The sequence below is a fragment of the Schistocerca americana genome, chromosome X (genome assembly GCF_021461395.2).
Source record: "Schistocerca americana isolate TAMUIC-IGC-003095 chromosome X, iqSchAmer2.1, whole genome shotgun sequence".
In the NCBI taxonomy this organism is placed as follows: domain Eukaryota; kingdom Metazoa; phylum Arthropoda; class Insecta; order Orthoptera; family Acrididae; genus Schistocerca; species Schistocerca americana.
Window position 1 is genome coordinate 385,263,993 of NC_060130.1, and position 20,818 is coordinate 385,284,810.

General features: G+C 38.6%; 1 protein-coding gene across 2 annotated transcripts in view; it reads right to left on the reverse strand.

The window, feature by feature from the left end:
- The window catches only part of LOC124555567 (myotubularin-related protein 2), a 182,921-nt gene that overhangs the window by 109,444 nt on the left and 52,659 nt on the right, over window positions 1-20,818 (reverse strand). For both annotated transcript variants that reach the window (XM_047129526.1, XM_047129525.1), the window contains one exon: window positions 4,878-5,030. In XM_047129526.1, coding sequence (XP_046985482.1) covers window positions 4,878-5,030 — 153 coding nt within the window. The remainder of the gene's footprint in view (window positions 1-4,877; window positions 5,031-20,818) is intronic.

Here is a 20,818-nt window from a genome sequence, read left to right on the forward strand (position 1 = left end):
GACAACACATTGGCCAATGGCCTCCACTTAATGACAGAGCAGAGGTGTTTGCATAGAGTTGCCACTGCTAACAGGCAAGCAACACTGTGTGAAATAACTGCAGAAATCAATGTGGGACAGACAACACAACATCACCTACAGTGCCCATTCTGGTCTTGTGACCATATCAGTTGGCCCCTAGACAAATGGAAAACTGTGGCTTGGTCAAATGAGTAGTGATTTCAGTTTGTAAGAGCTGATGGTAGGGTTTGAGTCTGACACAGATTCAATGAAGTCATGGACCCAAGTCATCAACAAGGCACTGTGCATGCTCGTGGTGGCTCCATAATGATGTGGGCTGTGTTTACACAGAATGGACTGGGTCCTCTGGACCAACTGCACCAATCACTGACAGGAAATAGTTACGTTCGGCTACTTTGAGACTATTTGCAGCAATTCATAGACTTCATGTTCCCAAACAATGATGGAATTTTTATGGACGACAATGGGCCATGTCACTGGGCCACAATTGTTTGTGATTGGTTTAAAGAACATTCTGGACAATACAAGCAAATGATTTGGCCACCCAGATTGTCTGACTTGAATCCCATCCAAAAAATTATCAGACATCCAGTAATCAAGAGGTTAGCTTGTGCACCAAATCCTGCACTGGCAACACCTTCACAACTATGGACAGCTGTAGAGGTAGCATGGCTCAATATTTCTGCAGGGTACTCATGGCGACTTGTTGAGTCCACTCCACGTCCCATTGCTACACTATGCTGGGCAAAAGGAGGTCCGACACAGTATTTGGAAGTATCATATGACCTGTGTCACTTCAGTGTATGAGTAAGGAATACAAATAATAAACAGAACAAATAAAACATACAAAATAAAGAACAGCCAGTGCAGACAGATAAAATGAGGAAAGCAAGTATACCTGTACATCAGTTAATCTAGAACATAGTTTCTCTCCCTTTTATTATAGAAGAAACTGATCACATCAGAAAGATTTTAGAGGAACCTTATACCAGACTGAAATTTGGGCCAACAAAAAAAGTTTTAAATACTCTGATCAGGAAAGGATAAAAACCCTCCTCTGTTGGCATGTGAGGTACAGAAACTATGTACATGTGATAAAATCTACAGCAGAGCCACAATGTAAAGAGAACACCCAGCTGGAGGAACATAAAAGTCTTTGCCAAATAGAGGGAGGGATGGAGAACAACATCTGTAGTGGAGTATACTCCTCAACTGGGAAAATGTGAAGTTTTCTGAAAGCAAATATTTATCTACAATGACAAATTACTATTCACAGTTATGTAGAGCAGCCATCAAAATTTATAAATATGGGGTTAATTTTAATAAGAAGCCATGAAACTTTGTGATATATGGACAGTTGCTCCACAGAATTGATATATAAGTTTTATCTTTGGCAGCTAACAATCAGTAGTTAAGGTTTATCTCCGAGAAGGATTCCCTCTGCCGAATACATGTAAACTTCGACTATGCCCTTTTCCACAGTATTTTGTCACTTTCTGACGCCTGACCTGTCTGTCAGCAGAACAAAGAGTATCTCTGAGGATATCCAACAGAGATCTGGACAAAACATTAGAAATGGTAAAGTATTATGTATCACAACTATACCACCTGCATGACTCGCAAGCAGCTAAGACATATTGTCATAGAAGCATTCACTGTATGATCTTTAAAATAAGGTATTCAGAATTTCCAAGAGGACTAAAAAGTGAACTTACAAACTCCTGTTATAGCACACAATCACCACACTAATGGCAATACATATGGTTCTCCAAATTATATGTCAGTAATTATCGGGACCAGTTGCTGACAACAAGAAAATTACACAGGGAAAATGTCCCCTCGATGACAAAAACAACACTAGGTAATGTAGCACTGTTTGAAACACTACATGAATTCTTAAGCAGCACAAAACTTTCTATTTTATTTCAAACTCCATTTCAGTTGAGATCTTGCAATATTAAAAGTTCTGTAGTGAAGTTCTTGTAGAATGTAAATACTTTTGGATCAAAGGAGACTACTCACCGAAAAACAGAAGCACTGAGTTGTCAACACACACACACACACACACACACACACACACACACACAAAAGGAAGAAATCATTGCTAGCTTTTGGATTTATCCTTCTGTGTGTGCCTGTCGACAACTCAATGCTTCTGCTTTTTGGTGAATATTAAAAATTCTTATTTTACAATCAATTGAAATGTTATACTTGCTTTTAAAAATTTTTTGCTCTGGTTCACAATCAGAAATTTCCTGTTGAGCTTCTCTGAAAGTGTTTTCAACTTCATCACTAATAACCAATTCTTTATCAATTACAACTTTTTCTAGCAAATTTTGTAAATTATGCTGATGAAAATCATCCGCTTTTAGCATTGACTCCTTAGTAATTGTCAGAGAAGATTCTTCTGTGATCAGGCTGTCTTGGGCAAGAAACTGCTTCTGATAAGTAATTGTATTTTTAAACACAATTTCTGAATATGTTTGTACTGCCTGTTCTTGAGGGATCATGTTCACCAGTAGCTTGTGTGACTGACATGATAATTACACTTATTTAATATATCAAAAAACAAAGATGATGTGACTTACCGAACGAAAGCGCTGGCAGGTCGATACACACACAAACTCACACACAAAATTCAAGCTTTCGCAACAAACTGTTGCCTCATCAGGAAAGAGGGAAGGAGAGGGAAAGACGAAAGGATGTGGGTTTTAAGGGAGAGGGTAAGGAGTCATTCCAATCCCGGGAGCGGAAAGACTTACCCTTAGGGGGAAAAAAGGACGGGTATACACTCGCACACACACACATATCCATCCACACATATACAGACACAAGCAGACATATTGGTCTTCAAATATGTCTGCTTGTATCTGTATATGTGTGTGTGTGTGTGTGTGTGTGTGTGTGTGTGTGTGTGTGTGTGTGTGTGTGTGCGCGCGCGCGAGTGTATACCCGTCCTTTTTTCCCCCTAAGAAGTCTTTCCGCTCCCGGGATTGGAATGACTCCTTACCCTCTCCCTTAAAACTCACATCCTTTTGTCTTTCCCTCTCCTTCCCTCTTTCCTGATGAGGCAACAGTTTGTTGCGAAAGCTTGAATTTTGTGTGTGTGTTTGTGTTTGTTTGTGTGTCTATCGACCTGCCAGCGCTTTCGTTCGGTAAGTCACATCATCTTTGTTTTTAGATATATTTTTCCCACGTGGAATTTTTCCCTCTATTATATTGATTACACTTATTTAATGTATTTATAAGCAGTAATAACTTAACTGCACCTAAGTTACACCATTCCAAAAGTTAACGGAATAAATGAGGATTTTGATCATCATCTGTTCTCTTGGAACTGAGATTTCCACCCTGCTTGAGGCTTTTGACCATCATCTGTTCTCTTGGAACCGAGATTTCCGCTCTGCTTCCTTTGGCAATTTTTTGCTAACAAATAGATTGCAGTAAAAGAATTGATGTTCAACAAACCTAACTCATAAATTGGAACGAATGGGCTATGAATATAGATTAAAACATAAGTGATAAAATAATTTATCACTATTACTAATATACATCTTTTCATTAAAATCTAGGACTTTTTACATTTCGTATCAAATTTTAATTTATTACAAAAAAATTTTCATGAGAATAGTATTATAACTAAATAATTTCATTTTTATTACAAAATCATTATTCAAAATTTGTTAATTTACTTTTCAATTTGATTAAAATAAGAAATTAAAGTAAGTTTAAAAAGAAGTTGCTTCAAGTAAGAATAAAAGCAGCAATTTCTTGATTATGAAATTAAAACTCCACACACTCAGCTAGGGGCGACACTGTTTAAAGCCATAAATTTTGTATACTTAACAGCACTCAGAAATCTTCAAAGTCAATTTTTTGGGTGTGTTTCAAAGTGCATCAAACTGCTTTAGGAAACTGATCTCTGGACATTGACCTTCAAATACTAAGATTAGGAAGAAAATCTAAGTCGTTGAATACATAAGGTCCCCTTGCAGGGCACAACAGGCAAACATATTGAAGGAAGACTAGAGTTTAATGTCCTGTTGACATCTAGATCATTAAAGATGGACCAAACATAATGTGAACAGTAGCAATAATGTAGTTCACAGATTCCAAATTCACAAAATTTTCCAGCAGTGTTCATTTCCTCTGAAAGTAAAAATGCCCACTGAGGATGTCATGACTGTGGTGAACCACATTTGGGTGAAGGCAAACACAGTTGTGATTTTTCTAGAACATGGACACCATCATGTTTTACATATGGAAAGACACAGAGCCTAAAGATTGAGGACAATTTATTAATAAATTTTATTTAGCAGGCTGCACCGAAACATGGCCACCACTACAACCTTGACAACTGATTTATATTTGTACTAACATCAATATTAAGAATAATTTTGCAAACATTACAGTTTGTTTAAGGGTTTCAACTTATTTAAAATTTAACACAGAGATAATAATTGTAAAGTATACAAAATCAGCAGTGTTATTTTAAAAGACACCAACCCCCTTTTTTTTTAATTGATTTACAGAAATCACTGAAAACCAAAACCTGATTGATCACCATGTCCCTTTTGTGGAGGAAAAGGGTTCAACCTTTTCCTCCACAAAACGGGCCTGAGCCTTAACCAATGTGCTATGAAGAACTATCAACCTTTCATGGCCCACACATTATGAGACAAATTAAAGAACAGAATTTTCAAAACTAAATAAATTGCAAGAGTGAACTCACAAATTGTCAGAATGCTATTACGAAACTATGCAGTCATACCCAGTCATTTCAGTCAGTTCTTTTTTACAACTCTTACTAACTAAAGGACTCAATAGAATGGTGAAGAATATTTCTCATTTCTTACCAGGCGTTTCAGCTCGGCTATTGGTTCATGTACAGCCCACCCATTCTCTGTAAAAGTTTCTGAATACTCAAATGCAAAAAGTGGCAACTTGTGTGATAATGGAAATGCATAATGTTGCAATTTTTCAAAAACATTTCTTCTTGAATGGTTTTCCTGTCAAAACAGTACATCAGTGAGAACAACAACAAAGTATTTATGTGAGCAAAAATGTGAAAAGTTATGATATTAATTCCACAAATGAAGAACAACAAGCATTTCAGAAATGATGTCCACTGAAAGAAAAAAAAAAAAGAATTCACCATGTAATTTACAATTTTTCCTGCAAAAATTATGAAAGATATTCAGCAGTTGGAACACTTCTCATTTTCATAGCACACAGCACACTCAAAAAGACAATTAAAAATGCAAAACCTGAGGTAAAAATGTGATTTGTTACGAGCTCTTTGAGCACAGTCATTTTTGTCAATGTAGACACAGATATTAAAATACAGTTTAAAGAGAAAATTAAAACTTAAATAAAAATGGGAAGTGTTTCAACATCTTTTGAAGTCAGTGGCAAGCAAAATTTCTAAAATGCCACAAGCATAAACTTCATATCACGGATAACATTTTTATGTATTTAGGTAAAATAAAACTCAGTTTCAATATGCAAGATACCTCAAATGCTTCAGATTGAAAACTCTGCAGATGGTAGGGGATCCTAAATTAAGTAACTGACAAAAAAATTATGAACCCAGAATGAATAGCAACTGGAACACAATTTCGCAAAGATGCATTCAGTCAAGAGTACTGGAACTGCCACAGCAAACATGATGGCGTTGAGGATTACGAAAGATTAAGTGCAATTTATTTAATGTTTGAGGAAATACTGGGAATCTCCCATAGAGGCACTAGACACAGTACCAGTATCTGAAAATGCCTCAACATACACTTGCAATTTCCAGGTATGTTAGTCTATTCTCCCAGTGAACTGCAATTGGTACCATATGATAAAGTCAATCCTCTTCTCCAGCCACAAGACAAAGATGGCCACCACCCACAGAGCGCTCCCACAATCTATGAACAAAACCCCATTAATTCTTCAACTGCCACTTGAACCAACTTTCATGTTCCATATAATGTGTGTCACGTTACATCACTTACTCGCAAATGGCAGCACCCTGTCTTTGGGTAAGCTATTCCATGCACTGACTGCTATTGCTTAGAAAAGAGGCATCACATTACTGTCAGCAGTGAATCTCAATCCAACTTCATAAAAGTACTATGTGTGTGTATTGATGAACCAAATGGAATGGGTGGAACCTCATAAAGTGGAGGATGCCACACTTTCCACATTGACACAGTACATGGTCTGAGGAATCATTTGGTTGGACTTGTGATCACTTTTACAGCAAACTAGTAAGTGCTGATGACACCAACACAGTATTTATCCATGGACAACCTGTGTATGAACTATTTGTCTTATGCTGAGGAATTCTCATTGGAAGGATAAGCTCTCATTCTGTCTTTGACCCAGTGTTAATCCGTAGGATGTAAAGAGCCATTTGCGACAGCAAACTGTCAATTCTGACAATTTCAAGCGATTTTACAGTAAGTCTCACAAAATAGCAATTTTGTAGCAAGTCACACAACCTCACAAAAAAATGTTTAGTTTGATTTTACCGCTCTTAAATTATCCCTTCTGGGTTTCTAACCTTCCCTGTCATTGAGAGTATGTGATTTACATGATAATACTTAAATGATACAATGTGTCTAGAAACTGACAGAGGCTGAGTGCTAACAATTAACTGTTTAGAAAAAAAAAAGAAAAAAAAATGAGAGAGAGAGAGAGAGAGAGAGAGAGAGAGAGAGAGAGAGAGAGAGAGAGAGAGAGAGAGAGAGATCAAAATATTCAAAATATTTTTGTTAATATTCAGCAAATACTGCAAAATATGCGCTATTGTGGGTTTGTCACAATGTCGTCTATTCTCTTTGGATGGAAATCAGCATTATTCAATTAACATGGTAACAGTGAAAAAAAAGTGGATTGGATGCAATTTCAAATTTGCTGCAAATTTTTTCTTAACTTCCAAGGAGGACGACGACACCTAATGGGTATGACGACACACACAAAAGTGGAATACTTATTTATTTTTTAAGGTAATTTAAAGACCTTGGCAGAATACAAGTAATGGAAGCATTAAAGGTAATAAATAACTCAATGACCAGTTTGGGCCACCTTCCTGGACATTGACCACTATCTGTTCAATGGCTCCGTACAAACATCTGTCACTCTCAGACTCATTAATCATGAATAGTACCCATATTTTTATAGCTGCTAGGAGTTTTGCTATTTAGGGAGTAAAATAACTGATGATGGTCGAAGTAGAGAGGATATAAAATGTAGACTGGCAATGGCAAGGAAAGCGTTTCTGAAGAAGAGAAATTTGTTAACATCTAGTATATATTTAAGTGTCAGGAAGTCGTTTCTGAAAGTATTTGTATGGAGTGTAGCCATGTATGGAAGTGAAACATGGACGATAACCAGTTTGGACAAGAAGAGAATAGAAGCTTTCGAAATGTGGTGCTACAGAAGAATGCTGAAGATTAGATGGGTAGACCACATAACTAATGAGGAGGTACTGAATAGGATTGGGGAGAAGAGGAGTTTGTGGCACAACTTGACTAGAAGAAGGGATCGGTTGGTAGGACATGTTTTGAGGCATCAAGGGATCACAAATTTAGCATTGGAGGGCAGCGTGGAGGGTAAAAATCATAGAGGGAGACCAAGAGATCAATACACTTTGCAGATTCAGAGGGATGTAGGTTGCAGTAGGTACTGGGAGATGAAGAAGCTTGCACAGGATAGAGTAGCATGGAGAGCTGCATCAAACCAGTCTCAGGACTGAAGACAACAACAACAACAATGCCTTCCACACGAAAAAGTATCTCCTGTATAGTCTTGCTACTCATGGATGGTGCAACTGCAGTCCACGAGCAATCCTTTGGCGAGTATGCTGAAAATTTTACTACAACCTTCATAGACAGGTATTACACACTGAACTTAATCCACAGACAGATTTCCCATGCCATATCCACACATGCTACTAATTCTCCCCCATGAATAAGTTGCAAGAGAGCAATGTCCTAGTCACCCAATATCACCCCAGATTGGAACAACTTAACAATATTCTTCGTCAGGACTTTGACTACCTAGTATTGGGCACGAAAATGAGAAAAGCCGTACCTAAAATCCTTCACACTTCTCAGAATGTGATATTTCAACACCAACATAATCTACACAATATCCAAGCCCATTCCTAAACCACACCTACCCCCCCCCCCCCCCCAACCCCTTACTCGATGAGTCAGACCTCTGTGGAAGACATAGGTGGAAGAACTGTACTATATACCGATCCAATGCATCCTACTCGAGTCCTATCACAAGTATATCCCATTCTATCAAAGTAGTGTCACCTCTTAAACTGATGATATACCCCATTACCCTAGCTCCACTCACCTTGCACTCTCACCCTCCTCTCCATAGTCTCCTACTCTGATCCATCATCCTTCCCAATCTACCTCTCAGCATCATTGTATGTTGCACATACCTCCCCCTGCCCATGGCCAATATGAGCTCATGAGTGCCAATGGGTCAGCTGTCTCTTCCTCACAGCCATCAGTCACTCCTCGTCACCCTTCCTTCTGCTCCCCACATCCTTTCTCCCACTCCACTTCATTCTAAACAATACCGCTTCCAAAAGAAAGAAAGCTGAGTTGTTACCTTTACTGCTTACATTATCTATTATTCTTTATGTTGTTATATTTATTTAGCATGAAACAAACAGTAAAGTAATGTCCACATTCTCATCATCTGGATGTCTGTGGTTGCACCACCACTCAAATGTACTTGAATTTGTCACAGCAGTAGACATAAAATACAAAGTGTACAACTTTGCTTCCGCCGTTTGCCAATAGGTGGCGACAAAGGTAAGTAGTGGTCGAAAGAAAAAGATCACAGACATCAGGCAGTTAGATTGGACCTTGGTCAACATAACCTCAATCACACATTAGTCGATTTGTGTCTGCATCATAAAGTTGTTCTTGATTGAAAATGTCAGTTTACGAGCCTAATTCTCGTCATTTGCGGGAGGTGTTACTGTTTTGTTTCAATATGAAGGAAACAGTGGCCGAGTCCCATTGAATGCTCTCAAGTACATATGGTAAGGATGCTATTAGTGAAAGAACATGTCGTGAGTGGTTTCAACACTTAAAGAACGGTGATTTTAATGTCGCAGACCGGCATAGTGGTGGAAGAGAGAATGTTTTAGAAGATGCAGAATTGGAGACATTGCTGAGTGAAGACTTGTGGCAAACTCAAGAAGAATTGGCACAATTAGTGGGAGTGACACAGCTAGCCATTTCAAAATGTCTCAAGGCTACGGGCACGATTCAGAAAGAAGGAACTTGGTTCCCGTGCAAGCTGAAACCGAGACGTTGAATGGCGTTTGTGTGTGTGTGTGTGTGTGTGTGTGTGTGTGTGTGTGTGTGTGTGTGTACAGTTGTTTCAGAGGCAAAAATGGAAGGGATTTCTGAATTGAACTGTGACTGGGGACGAAAAATGGGTTCATTATGATAACCCTTAACACTAAAAATCATGGTGACATCCCCGCCATGCTTCCACATCGACGGCTGAACCGAATATTCACAGCTCCAAGATCATGCTCTGCATTTGGTGAAACCAGCTTGGCGTCATGTACTATGAGGTGTTAAAACTAAGTAAAACAATCACAGATGCTCATTATTGAATGCAATTAATGCATTTGAGCAGAGCATTAAAAGACAAACAACTGCAATACAGCAAAAGCCACAATAAAGTGATTTTGCAGCATGACAACGCTCGACCCCACATTGCACTTGGAAACATTAAAATGGGAAGTCATACTCCACCTGCCATATTCTCCAGACATTGCTCCCTCTATCACCTGCTTAGGTCAATGGTGCATGGCCTGGCTGACAAACACTTCCGATCTCATGAAAAAGTCACATATTTGATCGATTTGTGAATCGCTTCAAAAAATGAACAATTTTTTCGACACAGGATTCGTACACTGCCCGAAAGATGGGAGGAAGTAGTGGCCAGCAAAACTTTGAATGATACATGTGTAACCAATTTGTTTAATTAAAGCCTCAAATATTGGGGAAAAAACAGCGGAAGTAAAGTTTTACACCTTGTCAGTTATATGGATAAAAAGTTCTTGTACTACTTTAAAATCTCCATTTTGTGTTTCCATGTTCGATAACATCATAATAGTTGATGATTCATTGCATTCATGTGATGCCATGTACTTAGTCTTCACTAGATAGTACTAGAAATCAGCTGATGTTACAACAAGTGAACTTGATACAAAATAATGCTGATGAAAAGGAGGCACTCCAAGAAGGAGATGTATTGTGTTATGATGGGAAAGTTGAACAGTTATAAATTTTGAAGTAAAATAATGACTTTTATCCAATAAATGTAATTTAAGACTGCTACTTTGAAAAATTCAATTGTTTCTGATTGCTAATGTAACCACAGACAAACTGACGATAAAAGTGTGATTATTACAACATATGGCTGTGTGGTAGCATTGGTTCATTCTCTGTTGTATGCTAAATAAATATAATTACTGATTTAACCATCTCCACCTATATGGATAGCATTTATTAAAATTAAATGTCTAAAAACTATTAACACCTTTGTGAAGGTTCCATAAAAGCCTACTGAGTACATACAAAATATGGTTATTACATGAAACAGAGCAGAAGGGAATACCAATGGTACTGGTCCTGTAACACCGAAGATCTCTGAAATTTGTAAAGAAAAGAGCATAATATTCACTCCATGCAAACAATTTTGAGAAATCAAATATGTACATTTCAACACTTTAACAAATCATGTGTTATCTTCAGAGATAAATGTCATCATATGTTGTAGAATCCTAAAATAGCATATATTGTGGCAATTATATTGCCTCTGTACATATTATAAATACCACACATCAAATGCTACACAATGCAGCAAATAGCAGCAGCTACAATCTTATTACATACAAAGCAGTGAAAACATATTGGCAAGCTCAGAGCTAATGTAACATGCCACATCTTATTAATCACAATGATTCTCTAATTTAAGGAACATTATGAGGAAAGAATTGTAAAAGTAGTCTGTATAATCTTGGAACTAAGGCAAACGAGCATGCAGGGCCATAACTTCTCTCAGTTGTGAGTTGGGAACCACTACAGCATTAATGTGGCACTTACTCAGCATGCAAGTACACACCATGCAAACACACACCATGCATCACACTGATAAGACATAAATAAAAATTATCATGCACAGTTAGTAGAATGAAGTATTATGAACAATGCAAAGCAGTACCAAAGATTCTGTTCCATCACTGTCTTCCTGAGGCCCCTGTGCTGGAGGGATATCTTGTGGTTTGCTATTCTTTGCCACACAGTCACCTCCTTGAATCATTGGCAGGTTCAGCCAGGTGCGAAGCTTTAGAGGACTCACTTTCTTACTGATGTGAATTGGAAATGGATATGGAAAGGTTTGTTTAGTAGGAGGAAACTAAAATAAAACAAAAACCACAAGACTCAACCAAATTAAATGTTAAAAAACATACAGGAGAAAGAAGACACTGAAACAAAAAATAGAACATAAATAACTATGAAATTTATGATCTAGAGACAGTCATATGAAGAGTATTACCCAATATCACTGCAGTCACACACATCACACTTCTCTCACCAGACAAACTAAAACAAATGCGCATGCATGCAACACCCCCCCCCCCCCCCACACACACACACACACACACACACACACACACACACACACACACACACACACACAGAGAGAGAGAGAGAGAGAGAGAGAGAGAGAGAGAGAGAGAGAACGTTCAATTAAAAATGAAATACAAGTGACAAGGAAAGTGGAGAAGTCTGGAAAAAATCACCAAGTATTTACATGCATGTATTAAAATTAAAAGTCAATAACAATAGTGAACAAAGCCCGGTTTTCAATCAATGTCTACTGATTAATCCATGGTAAATGCACTGGCATTAGCTAAAACTGCACAAGCCAAGTCTGCTGCTATCTTAGTTTGCATGTTAAAATGTATTCTCACATGAGAATTACATGTGTGCAAATTGATTGTGTATGTGTGGGGACAGAGGATGTGGCAAGAACTATACTTCAGTTCATATACCTTCTTATTTACTTGATCCCTTAATTTTATACTATACAGATGTACAATATGCAGGACAACTAGAGTATTTATGCTTAGAACAAGGCACAAATATAAAAATAAATTATATGCACAGTTAACCATAGAGTACCTGGTATTCCAAGTACACTTTCTTTTCTTTTTTTTTTTTTTTTCCAGGAATTAAATTTTGTGTCGAGACAATGTGTCATATAGGAAAATAAATTCTGTCTTCAGACACTTATAAACAAAATAAAAGTGTGTTTCAATAGCATTTCCTTTACATTATTCCTAAAACTACTATTTTGTTTCTGAAGGATACACACAGTTTGTTAATTTTCCATGGTTCTCCCCCCCTCCCCCACCCATGATTTCTGTTCAATCTTTGGCTCACCAAATAAACATATACCTAGTTTCATATGTTGTAATTCCACATTTCTCCACTTGGCAATATATTTAGTTCTTTTATCATAGGTTTGGGGGTCAATCAAATTGGTACTCTCTTCATTATTTTTATTAGCCTCCACTTCATCTACTGCAAATCACTGAAGTGCATGCCAGACGGTACGTAGCACTGTACTGCGCAAATAACTGTGGTGGGTGTGGCAGAGGGTGCATACCATTGAACTACTTATTAGGGATTCTCTCTGTTCCATTCATGCATGGAACGCAGAATGAATGACTGCTTGAATATCTTTGCACATACTGTAGTAGCATAATCTTGTCTTCAGGGTACCTATGGGACTGATATTTAGGGAGCTGTGTATTTCTGGATTTTTCACTTAACACTAGTTCTTGAAATTTTGTAACTGGGCTTTGGCAGGAACTTGGCATCTATCTTAATGTTGTTCATAATTTTATATAACATTGTTGGAGAACAGAGCTCTTTATTGTCACAAAATTATTTAAAAACAGTCTTGATCACAGCCAATGTTAAATTCTGACCAGTTTCAGCCTTTTAATTATGGATCATCATCAGAGTTTGGACCACCTATATGATGGGGTCAGGCGCCATCACCGTCATCCAGATGGACAAACTCTGATGATGGCCCATAATTAAAAGGCTGAAACTGGTCAGAAGTTAACATCATCTGCGATCAAGATTGTTTTTAAATAAATTTATCTTACTGTGTCTGGCAGTTCAGATTTGTCAGCACCTTCTCAATACACATATGGTTCAAACAAACCTGTGACCATTTGTGCTGCCCTTTTTTAAATGCTTTCACTCCCATGTTAGTCCTATTTGGTATGGGGTCTCTCTAACTTTGGCAATATTCTAACATGGATAACAAGTGTTTTATATGCCATTTCCTTTCTAGACTGACTGAATTTTCCTAGGATCCTACCAATGTACCAATGAACCACAGACTGCCATTTGCTTCACCTATGACAGACTGTGAGACTGTTTCACTTCATATCCCCGCAAATTGCTCACTCTCCTATCTGTACAAGTTGGCCAATTTCAATTGTGACTCACTGATAGTATAGCCAAAAGATACTATGTTTATATGTTTTGGGGAGTAAACCATTTTATATTTCTGAACATTTGAAGTTTGTCGTCAATCTTTGAACAATTTTGAAATCTGTCTGAATATTAGAGCAGATTTTTTCTAACAGTACTTCATTATAGATACGTAACTATCATCTCCAAACAGTTTTGATGTAATTATTAACACTGTCTGCCACATCACTGGTATACAATATGAACGGTAAGGGTTCCAATACAGTTCCATGGGACATGCATGACGTTACTAATCTGTCAATGACTGTTCTTCCTAGGTAACATGCTGTGTCCTCCCTAGAAAGATATTCTGAATCCAGTCACTAATTTCATCCTATACCACATAAATCACAATTTCCTTATTAAGTGTTGCTGTGGTACAGAGTCAAATGCTTTTAGAAATCAAGAAAAATTATATCTAGCCAACCGCCTTGATCCATGGCTTTCAGGATGTTATGTGACAAATGCTCGAGTTGGTTTTTATATATGTTTTTTGGAATTCATGCTGGTTGGCATGGAGAAGGTTGTTCTGTTCAAGATATCTCATTATGTCTGAGTTCAGGATATATTCTAAGAAGTTACAGCAAATGGATGTCAAAGACACTGGACAGTAGTTTCGTGGATCACTGCTGTTACATTTCCTTGTAAGGTGGGTGCGTGTGATCTGTCTCTCTTCCACCTAAAGTGTATTAGTCAAAGAGGGGCTAATTCAATTGTAAATTCCACATAGAATATGATATGGACCTTTGTTTAAATTTTGAAATTACAGCTGTTTCTAAATTCCACTATTGTCTTTGCTGTGGTGCTAGAATTAAGGTAAGGCAGTACTCCTAGATTTTTCCACTGTAAAGACGCCTTTGAAAACCGAGTTCAGCATTTCCGCTTCTCATCTGCTACCATCAAGTTCAGTTCCTGTGTCATCTATGAGTCTATAGACACTCACTTTGGCACTGCTCACAGCCTTTACATACAACCAGAATTTCTTTCATTTTGTAACAGATCTTTTGCTAAGCTTCTGCTGTGGTACTCCTTGAAGATTTCACACGTTTGCACATCAAAGACAGGCAAGTATTTTTCATTTGGGATCTCTCAATCAGTGGCTATGATACCTATTACATTTATTGTGCAGTTATTGTTTCCTGACAAGTTCTCTTTACAGATACTGTACAGCATGTGGGGAGCCCCCCCCCATCCTGAAAAAATTCTACTAGGTCCTTATCTATCCTGTGCTTTATAAACTATACTTGTAAACATTGGCAACAGTTTCTGAATATACTGCAGGCCAGAGCTAAATGTTTTAGGTTCCTCTTTGAGATGTGACGTTTACTTTACTGAACATGTTGATATTTCTACTTGTTTTAGGTGTCCTTTCTACTTTGTAATCGTTATTGCTGAAACTGCCTCACTATCAGTGATACTGCCTTCAACATTGACATTCTCAAAGGGCATCAAGAATATTTGTTACCATTAGATCTCAATACATTTTACACTATGATCAGGCTTTCAAACTTTATGTTCCTGGTTGTTTTCAGAGAAAGCATGTAGTACTGTTTCAGAAGATGTCTTGTCAGGCCCACCACTTAAACTGTAATTATTCCAAATAATGATCAGATGACTGAAGTCTCCTCCAGTGATGACTGTGTGACTGGGTAACATACCATTGTTACCTGACTAAAAGATGACCCTGAGTGTAAGTTTTTGAAGAGGATCCTTGAGTATTTTTTTATTTTAAACATATTTTGGCTAATCCAATTTACAAACAGCTTTATTGATGTAAATTGCCTAAAATAAAAAGTTAACTCTATATATTGTAAACACTTGTGGTGTTTTCTTACATTATACGATACTAGAGATGCAAGTAGTTTTTCGGTGAACTACATGGAAAGCTGGTATACTGGTGTTTTGCACCATAACTGAAGCTCTACCATTATCATAGTCGTCACACACCAACTCGTACTCGCTTTGAATTCAGAGACACAGGCACTTGGAAAATTCCACTGTCTCCCCACGGTCTTCCTTTGGATAATTTCTACAGTAATAGGGATGATTTGGTCAGTGAACAACACATACCAGAATGTACAGATTCCCCAGTAGATATAGAGCAAAAGTTTTATTAACAATTGCATAAATAAACTTCACAGATCTTTTGTGACAAGAGGAAGAGTTGAAAATTTGAAAACAACAATCAGTTCCTGTTGGTATTGCATCTGTTAAACACTTCTGATCAGGTAAATCAAGTTCCTAATACGCACATCAAAACAGTTTTGCATCACCCTGGTTACCAGAACTACTGAAGACAAACATTGGTTGTGGATATTGAATCAGAGATCCAGTCCCTTTGACTGTTCGGAGATGTCACTAAACTGCCTAAAGATGTGAACAACCATGTATGAGCAGCGCCTATTAGACGGAAGGGGTCCGACAGCAGATCAGTTCCAGTCATTCCACCACGAAGGAGGTACATGGCTTGTGTTTTCTGTTCTACAACCATGTCTAGACGATCAATGCTGCAGCTCAATCGTGTCCGCATTGTTACTTCATGCCAGGAAGAGCTCTCAAGAGCGTGTCCAGGCGTCTCGGAGTGAATCAAAGCAATCTTGTTCAGACATGGAGGAGATACAGAGAGACAGAAACTGTCAACGACATGCCTCGCTCAGGCCACCCAAAGGCTACTACTGCAGTGGATCACCGCTATCTACGGATTGTGGCTCGGAGGAACCCTGACAGCAACACCACCATGTTGAATGATGGTGTTCGTGCAGCCACAGGATGTCGTGTTATGATTCAAACCGTGCGCAATAGGCTGCATGATGCACAACTTCACTCCCAACGTCCATCTTTGCAACCATGACACCATGCAGTGTGGTACTGATGTGCCCAACAACATGCTGAATGGACCACTCAGGATTAGCATCACGTTCTTTTCACCGATGAGTGTCACATATGACCTCAACCAGACAATCGTCAGAGACGTGTTTGGAGGCAACCCGGTCAGGCTAAACACCTTAGACACACTGTCCAACAAGTGCAGCAAGGTGGTGGTTCCCTGCTGTTTTGGGGAGGCACTATGTGGGGCTGATGCACACCGCTGGTGGTCACGTAGGGCACTGTAACGGCTGAATGATACGTGAATGCCATCCTCAGACCGATAGTGCAACCATATTGGCAGGATATTAGTGAGGCATTCGTCTCCATGGACGACAATTTGCACCCCCATCGTGCACATCTTGTGAATGGCTTCCTTCAGAATAACAACATCGCTCAACTAGAGTGGCCAGCATGTTCTCCATAGATAAACCCTATCGAACATACCTAGGATCGATCAAAAAGGGCTGTATATGGATGATGTGACCCACCAACCACTCTGAGGGATCTACACCGCATCACTGTTGAGGAGTGGGACAATCTGGACCAACAGTGTCTTGATGAACTTGTTGATAGTATGCCATGACGAATGCATGCGTGGATCAATGCGAGAGGATGTGCTACTGGGTATTAGAGGTATCGGTGTGTACAGCAATCTGGACCACCACCTCTGAAGGTCTCGCTGTATGGTGGTAGAACATGCAATGTGTGGTTATAATGAGCAATAAAAAGAGGCTCTGTTGACAAGCCTCTTGTGGTGGCTGCTGGAGATTCCGAGGATAAGTCTGTTTGTGGTTGGTGTCCAGAAAGTTTACTAACATGCGATGTGAGTGCGGATTGATGTTTGGCTTGCAGGTGCTTGTCCTGGTTGCAATGGATAATACTTTAAGCTTGCAAGTATGCTGGATGCAAGAGTGTGTGTGTGTGGGGGGGGGGGGGGGGGGGGGTTGTTCACTGGTTGGCAGGTAGCCTAGACAGCAGCACAGGACGCCTTTGCCGTGTTTCTCTTGCTCCTACTAAATGACATTCAGCTAAAGTTCATGAAAGCTTTCCTGATTTGGTCCCCTACACATTTATCATGTAGAACTGGTGATATCTAATTTATTGTTCTTTATCTGATGTCAACTACAAAAACCCATTTCTGCAATATCAAATCTTCTTCCTGCTGCAAAGTTGATTGTGGCACATTTTTCATGAATAACCATTATTGGTGACTTAAAATTGGTGTCCTACTGCCTGCATGAAGCAACTGAACTGCACCTGCAACTCCATATTTCTGAACAGTCACAACTGCAAATTGCATCCATTATGAGCCACTGCAGTTTCCTATAAGCCTCTCGTCTCCGTAGTGCTGAACTGGCAAAAATCTGACTACTTTGGACCAACAATGCACTTCATCATTTATTGCCAACTTTGAAAATCAACAGTGCTGCTCTAGAGCTGTTTTACAACCTTACATTTCATTTACTGTGTCACATTTTGAGTGTCCTGCGTGAATGTACTTATGTTAGTACAAATGTGTACCGAGTATTTGTCCACTTGCAAAGTCAGTTAAGTTTTGACTATATTTAATTTCAGGTTAGTTGCAGTTTAAATGTGGTAGATGGATTGCATTCCCACAGTTGGCAGCACTACAAAATTTATTGCCTGTTTGCCACTACCCTTCCAACATTTGCCCAAAATTGTGCCACTGCACCCCATCCCACCCCACCCTTCTAAAATCATCAAATTATATCTGTATGTGACCTCAAGTACTAAACTTCATCTGCAAATGTAAGTTGACTCCTGCATTATGTTAACACACAATGTAAAGACCTTGAACTCTGCACCAAAGTAGTATCTGCAAATGTAAGCTGACCCTGTACTTTTCAAATGACACATTGGGAAGAAAGCTCATCTTAAAGTCACGTAAATATGGTATGTAGTGTAAGGAGCTGAGGTTCTCTCTAAAATTTTCAGTTATATGTGGGGGCAAGTGTCTTACTTGACAGTAAGACAAAATTGTAAGTGTACGTCCACAGTTGGTACGGAATCTTGCCCAAACAATATCACATGCAAAAGAAAATTTGCCTGTGAACAGCTAACAGCTTCCCAGAAAGAAATACCATGTGTTAATGTTTAGTAAGCAAGTACTTGACACAAGTTTTTCAGTATTTACATTACTTTACTGACTGAGGATTCTGAATACATACCACCCCCCCCCCCCCTCCCCCCAACATTACTCTACTTTTTTTCCAGTAGTTCCTTTCTGTAGTGATCAAAGTGAAGTTGTACAATCAACCTGCACTCCCAAAAAATTTGTCTCTCTAACTCATTCAGTTTCTTTGCCACCAATTAAGTGTTGCATGAATGGATAGGAGAGCTCATGACTTCTTTTACTTTATTTTACCAACAGTTTATTCTTGTGTAGCTAGGAAAGGAGTCTATCAATTGGTGTCAATCTTTTATATCAACTGCAGAGATGAGTCGGATTTTATGAGCATACTTGTGTTGACATCTGCTGACAAAAAAGAGAAGTATCCGTGAGGTTTAGTGGAAGATCACTGATGAAACAGTATGAAAAGGAGAGAGCCCAGCATTGAGCATTTTCAGAATCCTCAGCTCATTAGGAGTTTGTTAAATAATTGGAACCGCCAATCTGCACCACATCCAGTGCCATCTGATCCTAACTGCTTTAGAAATAGAGAGAGATTAATATCAAAAGCCTTACTTAGGTCAATGAAAAGTCCAGCAGAGAACTCCTTTTGACTGAATGATTTAAGATTTTGGTCTGTGAAACTGGAAAGTGCACCATTAACAATCCTGTTTTAACAAAATCCAAATAGGTTTGGTCACAAAGGCTGTTTTTCATGCCAGATGACCTTTTCAATTATCTTAGATATAGCTTGCAGTATCAAAATAGGACAGTTACTATTTATATTAAGACTGCTCACTTTCTTGAAAAGCAGAATTACCTTCGAGGTCTTTAATATTTCTTTGAAAAACATACTACTTACTGAACTTTTTGTCACAATTTCAACAGAAACATTTTTTTTAAATAATCTAGGATACCCTCAACTCCACGTGTAAGTAAGACGATTTTGTGGCTCTAAAGAATTTTAATATCTTTTGCTCAGTCACTGGGGTCAATAAAATTGAGGTGCCTGTTGTTGGGAGTAGAGTTTTGTACGATTCTTCTGGTACTGGCAATCACTGAAAACTGCTGTTAAATAATCCACACATATTTGAGACCCAAGTTTCATGCAGAATGTACCATGTTCAAATAACTTGTAGGAATTCAGCTGGATGAAGTTGTCGACAACCACCGATACTTCGACAAGTGAGCACCCTGGCTGGGCACTGCTTCATGCTCGCAGTCTGACTGGGAATTTCATTCTGAAATGCCTGGCATTTGGTGAAATCCGAATGTTGCCATGGCTTGGAGTCATGTTCTGTGATAAATCTCACTGAGAAAGCTTTTGATTGTGCAGTTTTATCCACGCTAGGGAAAGGTTTAAATTTTGCACCGGCATCCAAGCATTTCCCAGTGGTTGATTTTTATTACTTTTATCGAACAGGCTGTTTTTAAACTACCTCCTGAGACTTCAGAGTAGGCTAGGAGGGAGGCATGTTGTGTGCTGAATGTGGCATGTCCATCCAAGAGTAACATAAGCAGCAGCACAGTGGGCTGCTTCATATTCACTTAGAGTTGTTGCAGAGATTGGTATTTTACCCATGATCACAGGCAATGCTATAGATTTTCTGGAAAAGCAGGATCACATTCAAAAGATGCAGTGTTTACAATCCAATTTGGTGTACTACAGGACTCGTTCTCATCTCACAAAAATGTTGAGAGAAAGACTAACAACTTCCTGAAGAGAAGTTCCATGTCACAGGAGACAATTAAGAGTTTTAATACTTATTATGCTGTTCCCCCAAGGTTAAATGGCCTTCTCAAGATACACAAAGAAGGAGTTCCTCTTCATCCAATTCTGAGTACCATTGGTGCTCTGACGTATCATGTAGCAAAATACCTTGCTACTCTGTTGAGCCCACTAGTTGACAAGTGTTAGCATCATTTAAAGAACTAGGCAGATTTATGTTGAATAGAGGGAATGTGTTTGAATGACTGATATTCTAGTAATGTCTGATGGGGTCCCTCACACACACTCTTGTTCCTCTGTCTCGTTCATTACAGTTAATCGAGGTTAGGTTTGGTGTTGAATTAATGAACCTATTATGATTTGTGTACTTCCACTTACTTTTTATTCAATGACCAGTACTACGGGTAGACAGATGGAGTTTTGATGGGAAGCCCGTTGTCACCCATTATTGCAAATTTGTTTATGAAAGACTTTGAA